The sequence below is a fragment of the Salvelinus alpinus genome, chromosome 2 (assembly GCF_045679555.1).
Source record: "Salvelinus alpinus chromosome 2, SLU_Salpinus.1, whole genome shotgun sequence".
Taxonomy (NCBI): domain Eukaryota; kingdom Metazoa; phylum Chordata; class Actinopteri; order Salmoniformes; family Salmonidae; genus Salvelinus; species Salvelinus alpinus.
Genome location: NC_092087.1, coordinates 85,512,078 through 85,521,531, shown reverse-complemented (window position 1 = coordinate 85,521,531; position 9,454 = coordinate 85,512,078). Strand labels below are relative to the sequence as shown.

General features: G+C 40.4%; 1 protein-coding gene across 3 annotated transcripts in view; it reads right to left on the bottom strand.

Annotated features, from left to right (window-relative positions):
* Positions 1-8,202: 8,202 nt before the first annotated feature.
* LOC139545119 (B-cell receptor CD22-like) overlaps positions 8,203-9,454 on the bottom strand; it is a 176,306-nt gene continuing 175,054 nt past the window's right edge. For 2 of the 3 annotated variants that reach the window (XM_071352542.1, XM_071352532.1), the window contains one exon: positions 8,203-9,427. In XM_071352542.1, coding sequence (XP_071208643.1) covers positions 9,197-9,427 — 231 coding nt within the window. In that variant the 3' untranslated portion in view covers positions 8,203-9,196. The remainder of the gene's footprint in view (positions 9,428-9,454) is intronic. The other variant, XM_071352550.1, reaches the window with a different exon arrangement.

Genomic DNA, 9,454 nt, shown 5'->3' with positions numbered 1-9,454 from the left:
TCTTAGTTTAGCCGAATTGGTGATAGCTAGTGGTGGAGAGAGAAAATGGTGGACAAAGAAAGATGGTGTATTTTGCTAACGTGGTTAGCTAATAGATTTACATATTGTGTCTTCCCTGTAAAACATTTTAAAAAACAGAAATGATGGGTTTATTCACAAGATCTGTATCTTTCATCTGGTGTCTTGGACTTGTGATTTAATGATATTTAGATGCTACTATTTACTTGTGAAGCTATGCTAGCTATGCTAATCAGTGTGGGGGGGGTGGGGGGTGCTCCCGGATCCGGGTTTCTGAGGCAGTAGAAGTTAACCCTCTGTTCCCCCCATGTCTTTGTGTGGTATTGTTTGTTGTAAGTGCACATGTTTACTGGTGCGCGTCGGGTTTTGTACCCATGTTGGTTTATTCTTTATGCCATTGGTTTTGAAATTAAACTGCTCCAGCTATATGTCTGACTTCACTGTCACCAGTGACGCACCCCTTACAGTAGCTTATGATCAGTCATTGGCCCCGCCCCAAGTGAACACAGACATTGGGTGGGAATGATGAAACGTCCCCTTTTCTACTCCAGTATAAAAAACCTGCGTCAAAATGTACAAGACCAGAGAGCATGGAGCAGTAGCTTCATGTTGAAAAGGTTGGCAATTTAAATATAGACCAGTTACGTGCAGCGCCAGCTGAATATGTTACAAATGAAGAAGAAATCTACCACTCTATAGACCAGAGGACCATTCAGTCTGCAGCTGTTTAAGTACTTTCGTCTGGTAAACGAGACCGATCGAACAAATTAATGGTACTCTGAAAGATTCATTCTGGAGAACATTTCACTATCAAACGACCATTGGTACGTCTGACGTATCGATTATAACAAGCTACAACTATGAAAGACTTTGATCTCTGGTGGACAAACCAGAGACTTTCTATCGACTGATTCTCCAGCAGACGGACTGGCGATCACAGAGAGAGACAACAAAGGCCTACACTCGTAAATATATAAATTGCAATTTCTTTTCGAATGAGCGACTGATCATGTGAAAATTGTTAGCATTACCATGAGCCTAGTTATCAGATGTCTGTACACTGTCTTTCCCGCTCTTTATCTGTCCCCACCCCTTTCCAGTGTCTACCAAGCCATCATATCGGGCTTAGTCCACTAGGGACTTTTCATTGCATTATGTAGTAACCAATGTATAACCTATCCTGTGTGTCTGTTTGTAATTCCGTGTGATTATTTAGTTAGTTAGTAAATAAATAATTAAGCCAATTTGTATATCGCTGATTCATAATTTATGCTAGGGTTCGTGCAGATATCCAAGGGTTTGCGACATTCAGAATATGACTGATGAGGTAATAATACATTAATAAGTGACTGTAATCGATAAGATATGAAAATATCTGAAGAGAGTTAAATTCGGGAAATAGTAAGTCGTTAAACAACATTTTCCCGTAGTGTCCCCGACTTCCTAGTTAATTACTGTTTACGTGATTAGTTTAACCTTTCACGAGTATCAACCCCGGATCCGGGAGCACCCCCCACCCCCCACACACTGATTAGCATAGCTAGCATAGCTTCAGAAGTAGATAGTAGCATCTAAATATCATTAAATCACAAGTCCAAGACACCAGATGAAAGATACAGATCTTGTGAATAAAGCCACCATTTCAGATTTTTAAAATGTTTTACAGGGAAGACAAAATATGTAAATCTATTAGCTAAACACGTTAGCAAAATACACCACTATTCTAACTCCATCAGTTTCTTACTCCTTCAGGTGCTATCACCAATTCGGCTCAACTAAGATATTGATAGCCAATAACCTATAAAAAAAACCATCAGATGACAGTCTGATAACATATTCATGGTATAGGATAGTTTTTGTTAGAAAAAAGTGCATATTTCAGGTAGAAATCACAGTTTACAATTGCACCGACCATCACAAATCCACTAGAATTACTAGATAGAGCAACGTGTATGACCAATTTACTCATCATAAAACATTTCATAAAAATAGACAAAGCATAGCAATGGAAAGACCCAGTTCTTGTGATTTCAGACCATATTTCAGATTTTCTAAGCGTTTTTCAGCGAAAACACAATAAATCGATAAGTTAGCATACCACATGTTCCAACGTTACCAGAGCATCGATTCCAGCCAAAGAGCGCTATAACGTAATCACCGCCAAAAGATATAAATTTTTTCACTAACCTTCTCAGAATTCTTCCGATGACACTCCTGTAACATCATTTTACAACATACATATACAGTTTGTTCGAAAAGGTGCATATTTAGCCATACAAAACCGTGGTTACACAATAAAAATACTAGGAAATCAAGCCTCAATATGTCTGACGTCATCTATCAGAGTGATCTAGTTTAATTGAAAGCTAATCATATACTTGACTAAAAAATACAGGGTAGACAGGAATCGAAAGACAAATTAGTTCTTAATGCAACCGCTGATTTACATTTTTAAAATTATCCTTACTTTTCAATACAGGGTTCGCCAGGTGAAGCTATACCAAACAAAATGGCGAAATATGCGTTTAAAATATTTCGACAGAAACACGGTTTATCATATTAAATATTGCTTACTTTGAGCTGATCTTCCATCATATTCTTGGGCAATGTATCCTTTCTATGTTATAAACGTCTTTTGGTCGATAGATGTCCTCTGTCCTTCGAAGTGTCCACCACCAACGACCGACACGCCGAAACGTTTCCAAAGCTAAAAAGGGCACGACAAATAAATTCCTCAGAATCGCACTAAACGGATATAAATTGATATAAAACGGTTCAAATTCACTACATTATGATGTTTTTAACAACTATAACGACTGAAAACATGACCGGAGAAATATTGCTGGTTAGAAAACGATTTGGAACGAGGCAGGTCCGATGGCCTTCACGCTTGAGGCGCACGTTGAGAAAGGGTGGTCTCTGTACATTTTCGTCTTTTATAATGGCTGTGAACGTCCCATCGAGTCCATTGAAAACGTGATGACGTACAGACACCCAGAGGAAGACGTAGGCAGTGTCGGTTTCTTCATAGCATTCACTGTCGCCTTAAAAACAGACCCCAGATCAGAGGTAAAAATTTCTGAAATCTGAACCCTGTCATGAAAAGTGCTGTAGAAATTGTTCTGTACCACTCAGAGACAAAATTTCAACTCCTATAGAAACTATAGACTGTTTTCTATCCAATAATAACAATAATATGCATATTGTACGATCAAGAATTTAGCACGAGGCAGTTTAATTTGGAGACACAAATATGCTAATGCGGAACAGCACCCCCTATAGTTGCAAGAAGTTAATCAGATAACAATTACACCTAGAGAATTTATTTGATCATATAACAGTCTTCACATTAATGAATAGTCACGTTGCGACACATGCTTATTTATAACTGAGATAAGCAATTTCATAAATGTGTCAAGTACATCATCTGGATGCTCTTCATTACACACCATGGACCAACAAATATTCTTATATCAACAACATTGGAATCACTACAAAACTTATTGTATGACCTCTTATGCAGTATATTAGGCCCAGCCTTTGGAACTTTGGTTTTCCTAGATATGGCTACTATATTGTGATCACTACATCCTATTTGGATCCTGCTTTAAAGCAAATTTCTGCATCATTAGTAAAGATATAATCAATACATGTTCATGATTTAATTCCTGTGCTGTGTGTAACTACCCTGGTAGTTTGACTAACAACCTGAACCAGGTTGCAGGCACTAGTTACAGTTTGAAGCTTTCTCTTGAGTGGACAGCCTGATGAAAGCCAGTCAATATTTAAATTACCCAGAAAATGTACCTCTCTTTTGATGTCACATAACTCATCAAGCATTTCACACATGTTATCCAGATACTGACTATTAGCACTTGGTGGTCTATAGTAGCGTCCCACAAGAATGGGCTTTAGGTGAGGCAGTTGAACCTGTAGCCATATTTCTTCATCAGAATTTAACATGATATCCTCTCTAAGTTTTACAGGAATGTGGTTCTGAATATAAATGGCCACACCTCCACCTTTGACAGTTCTGTCCTTTCTGTAGATCTTATAAGCAAGTATTGATTCCGCTATATCATCAAAGGTATTATCTGAGTTTCAGAGATTGTCAAAATATGAAAGTCATTTGTTACTAGCAAATTATTGATTTCATGAACCTTGTTTCTTAAGCTACATATGTTAACGTGGGCTATTTTTTAGCACTTTTCTGGGATGATTGTTTTTATTGCTTTCCTGGGAAGCTTAGCAGAGGTAGACATGCTCATGTTATTTATGTTAATGCAGCGTGAGCTGCACACAGTGGACTTCCTACTAGGGCACACAAACTCATTGCTAACAGTATCACTCTGGTTTACAGGCACATTATTACTGCATACAATAGCTGTGGGATCAGCAGTCCATCGCAATCTCTCTCTAGCTTTCTGTGGATATAAGATTTTACAATTCTATTAACTTACCAGATGCTCTTATCCCGAGCAACTTACAGTAGTGAGTGGATACATGTTCACACCAAACTGAACCAACAACCCTGGTGTTACAAACAACATTCTCCTACAACTGATCCACACTGGACCACAGGATCACATGGGATTCTTCATGGCTCCTTTCTAAAATGACTTTCATCTAGGACCAGCCATATAGGCACAAAACCCCTCCAAAGTGGTAAGCCTTAGGTTACCCACTCAATTGAAAAGCTCAACCCATTTATAAAATAGTTTTAAAACACGGCAACTAAAATAATTGAAGTGTCAAATGATTTCCTAAATGGCCATTTTGTTCCAGATGCTGTCACATCCCCAGAAGGAGCAGCTGTTTGTATGGCTAGAACCCCAGCTATCAGAGAGGAGCCATTGTCCACATTAATATATGTATGAATACGATTGGACCTTGTACGCTGCTAAATACTAGCAGGTAACACATTGAACATTATCCAGTTGAAATGCAAGTCTATCAAGCAATTCACAAATAATGTAAAGAATTTTGCAATATATTTTCTACAATTTACAGGTAGAGGGGAAAAGTTGAAGTGAAATCTTTCCTCCCGAACATTAATTTTAGCTACACTCAACTTCACATTGAGTTCCATGCTAGCCCCTGAGTACCAAACGTATTTCATGAGCAGGTGTCTGTCTCTGCAGGTTCTTGTGGACCCCTGTGGTGGCAATAGAGGAGTGGAATGGGCCTGGAAAGGGTCAATCAGTGAATCTGTGCAGATTGGATATTCAAACCGTTTTCCAGGTGTACTGATGCAGGTGAGTTTTTTACAAGTCGTGCGTGTTTTTCTGTCCTCTAGTGACTGAATGAAATCATGGGAACCTGTTTCTAACTCAGTATGGCCTGATGTGTAACATTGCATACATTTACGAGAAGGGAGACAGGACTGGTGACTTCTACATTCTAAGTCAGCTTAATTGATGATAGAAGTTTTGTTTTTTTCATGTAATATTTCTGTAGTTGTGCTTTTCTTCATATTTAGTATTTTAGTGTTTATTAGGATCCCCATTAGCTGCTACTCTTCCTGGGGTCCAAACAGTGTTAAAGCAGTTACATCACAACACCCTACATCATAAATAAAACAATACATCATACAATACATTGTTAGATCATTAATCTAATATTATACATTTACAATATAAAATCCACAATAACCAGTCCCTCCAGGATTTCGCGCTAATTGGTGATTTCTGCAGCCAAAAATGCTTGATTTTGCGGCAGCTTTTCTGATATTCTGATACATTTTGCAATGTTTTTTTTTACGTTAATTTCATATAAAGTCATATGTGCTCAGTTTTAGGACGATTTTAAGCAGAATACATAATACAAAAACAGTTTAACATCTGAAGTGCTCAATTTTGTTTATTTTCCTGAACAAACAGATCTGTCATAATCCACTCACACATTCACTCACACACACACACCTCTCCATCAGGCTTTGATGCTTGCTATCAACACGAGATGCACCTCCCATTCCCACTCGCTCTCTAAAAAAACAACAACAAATAGATTAAAAGCTGTTCAATCGATTTCCATTTGAGGATCGATATTTCTTTCGCGCAAAATGTCTACAAAATACTTGATTGTGATAGTTATTTTTCTTCTGAAAGGGAGATTTTTAAAAAACAGAACGTAAAAATAGTATATTGTCTTTTATATGTACTTTTAAAACAGTATTACCATTTTAAAAAATCCAGAAAGATTGTGCTTTCGTGATCCGTATTAAGTTTTACAGAGTTTAAAACGGCAAAGCTGACAAATTGCACTCCGTGCTTTGAGCAGCGCTCTCCATAGACAGACTGGAGAGAGCAGAATGCCGACCACCCTACTAAAGCCAAGGTTAGACTGGGGAGAGCAGAGTGCCGACCACCCTACTAAAGCCAAGGTTAGACTGGGGAGAGCAGAATGCCGAGAGACTGGGGAGAGCAGAATGCCGACCACCATACTAAAGCCAAGGTTAGACTGGGGAGAGCAGAATGCCGACCACCCTACTAAAGCCAAGGTTAGACTGGCGAGAGCAGAATGCCGACCACCCTACTAAAGCCAAGGTTAGACTGGGGAGAGCAGAATGCCGACCACCCCACTAAGCCAAGGTTAGACTGGGGAGAGCAGAATGCCGACCACCATACTAAAGCCAAGGTTAGACTGGGGAGAGCAGAATGCCGACCACCCTACTAAGCCAAGGTTAGACTGGGGAGAGCAGAATGCCGACCACCCTACTAAGCCAAGGTTAGACTGGGGAGAGCAGAATGCCGACCACCCTACTAAGCCAAGGTTAGACTGGGGAGAGCAGAATGCCGACCACCCTACTAAGCCAAGGTTAGACTGGGGAGAGCAGAATGCCGACCACCCCACTAAGCCAAGGTTAGACTGGGGAGAGCAGAGTGCCGACCACCCTACTAAAGCCAAGGTTAGACTGGGGAGAGCAGAGTGCCGACCACCCTACTAAAGCCAAGGTTAGACTGGGGAGAGCAGAGTGTCGACCACCCTACTAAAGCCAAGGTTAGACTGGGGAGAGCAGAGTGTCGACCACCCTACTAAAGCCAAGGTTAGACTGGGGAGAGCAGAGTGCCGACCACCCTACTAAGCCAAGGTTAGACTGGGGAGAGCAGAGTGCCGACCACCCTACTAAAGCCAAGGTTAGACTGGGGAGAGCAGAGGGCCGACCACCCCACTAAGCCAAGGTTAGACTGGGGAGAGTAGAGTGCCGACCACCCTACTAAAGCCAAGGTTAGACTGGGGAGAGCAGAGTGTCGACCACCCTACTAAAGCCAAGGTTAGCGGAGTAAAAAGTTGAGTAAAACGCCACTCACCTTGATTCTTTCAGCGCTTGCCACTGTCTTCCCTGCTACCACTTCAGTTATGGCGATCTGCCGCTGGTGGGAACTGTTCTGACATTCTCATATGCTTTGGTGATTCGAAGGCACTGTTTATTGTCGACTTTTTCTTGTTTCCAAAAACATTTGGAAATTGTTTCGCACGTTATTTTTGTTGGCAAATGAGATTGATTTCTATTCATTGTACTGCCTGTCAGCCATCAACAATCACCCATTTTCGTACGTGAATACGCTGACAGGCCAGGGGGGGGGGATTTTGTTGACGTGTGGTTGGATTGGGCCATTTTCCACGGTAACAGTGCAGTAATTGTTCAAAACTACAAACCCGCTTTCGATTGGACCCTTTTATGCGCTAAAAGTGCGGGGATTGGTCAACATTGCAAGCTCTCGCATAATATGCGCTGATTGGTTGATTTTTGTATTGAATTATGCATTCGCGGAATCCTGGAGGGACTGAAAAACTTAACATTACAGTGTGTGTCACGGAAACACAAAACCCCTGATTTTAGAGTGAAACGTTGGAAGAAGATCCATGAAATTATATAGTAGACTTTGTCATAGGGATGTCCTAAAATGTACACCGTACAGGAAGATCATTGCATGTCTATTGAAAAGGATCAGTGACATTATGTTAGAATTGGAAAGCATTCTCATTTGCATAATGCTGATTTATGTTTATGTTACATCATGTACTCTCAAATCAACAAACTGCTATTTCTTCTTTATTTAACTTATTTTAAAATAAACCCTAAAAGCATTACCTCTGTCATCGTTTTACTTTGTTAAAATATCAGTGCATTATTGGAGGCCACATTCACTGTTTGACAAAATGGAAGAGCGTGAGAACCAATGGAAGAAGATGAAAGCGTTTATTAACATTTGCTCATGGATAAACAAACACATGCCACTCATCACATTTGACAAGAAGTAAGAAACACATTTAGATAAGTGAATTAAAAAGCGTTATAGTATCATGCTTTACAGTCTCAATCTCAATGCCAAGTTAATGCCATACCTCGAGTAACAGTGTAGCTGTATAGTCTTGTGCAGAATTGTTTTTGCTACACTTAAGTCTAAAGAAATGACTAGAAATTGGCCCAAACCAATCACTTAAGAAACACTGGGTGAAAGGAAACAAAGGTAGTCCCCCCCTCCCGCCTACTCCCCCTGTCCCCAGGATAAAAGCATCTGCTAAATGGCATATATTATTGTATTGTTAATATCATTATATCACTTATTTTTTAAATACAGGTCCAGATATACAAGGTCTTCTTGAAACTGCAACCAGGCTAGGGGTCAATACCATTTCAATTCAGGAACTAAACTGAAATTCCATCTTTTTTCAATGCTTTTCAATGAGGAACAATTGGAATTTTCCTAAATTGAAATGGAATTGACCCCAACCCTGAGTGCAACTTTTCAAAATGTCCATTGTTACACCATATTATGAGTTCAAGGAAATGCACTTTGGCCTGAAGGATGGTCCTACAACTCTTTAGATCACAGGAGGTTGCTGAGGTGAGAACTGGTCCTAATAATGGGCAGAACGGCGCAAATGGAATGAAAACATGTGTTTGATGTATTTTATACCATTCCACCTTTTCCGCTCCAGGCATTACCACAAGCCCATCCTCCCCAATGAAGGTGCCACCATCCTCCTGTGCTTCCCCTATTGATGGAGGGACTTTTCAGGGAACAATGAGTTGTCACTAGGGGGTCAACCGTTTTGCTTATTGATGACATTGTCTACTCTTCCAATAAGCAGCAGCATATGAATGACCCTGATGCTGTCTGTGTGTTCAATGTTCTAGTATTGACTCTGTTGTTGTAATGGCAGAATACGCTCACCGGGTGGCAGCACTGGGACAGCTGAATTTCACAGCAGTATACTGGACATCCTCCTGAATCTGGGGCTGAGGCAGCTGGACGGTGGAGTATAGAGGCACTTCCTGGTTTTTGGAGCCAGAGAAGTGGACGCTTGAATAGTGAACATAATCCTGGTTGTCTGCTGTCTGTGCTGCAGTAGAGGTCATGGCCATGCTTGAGACATTGTCATACACTGGACTAGAGTTTCCCTGATGGAGAAAGAGAGGACAGTCAAA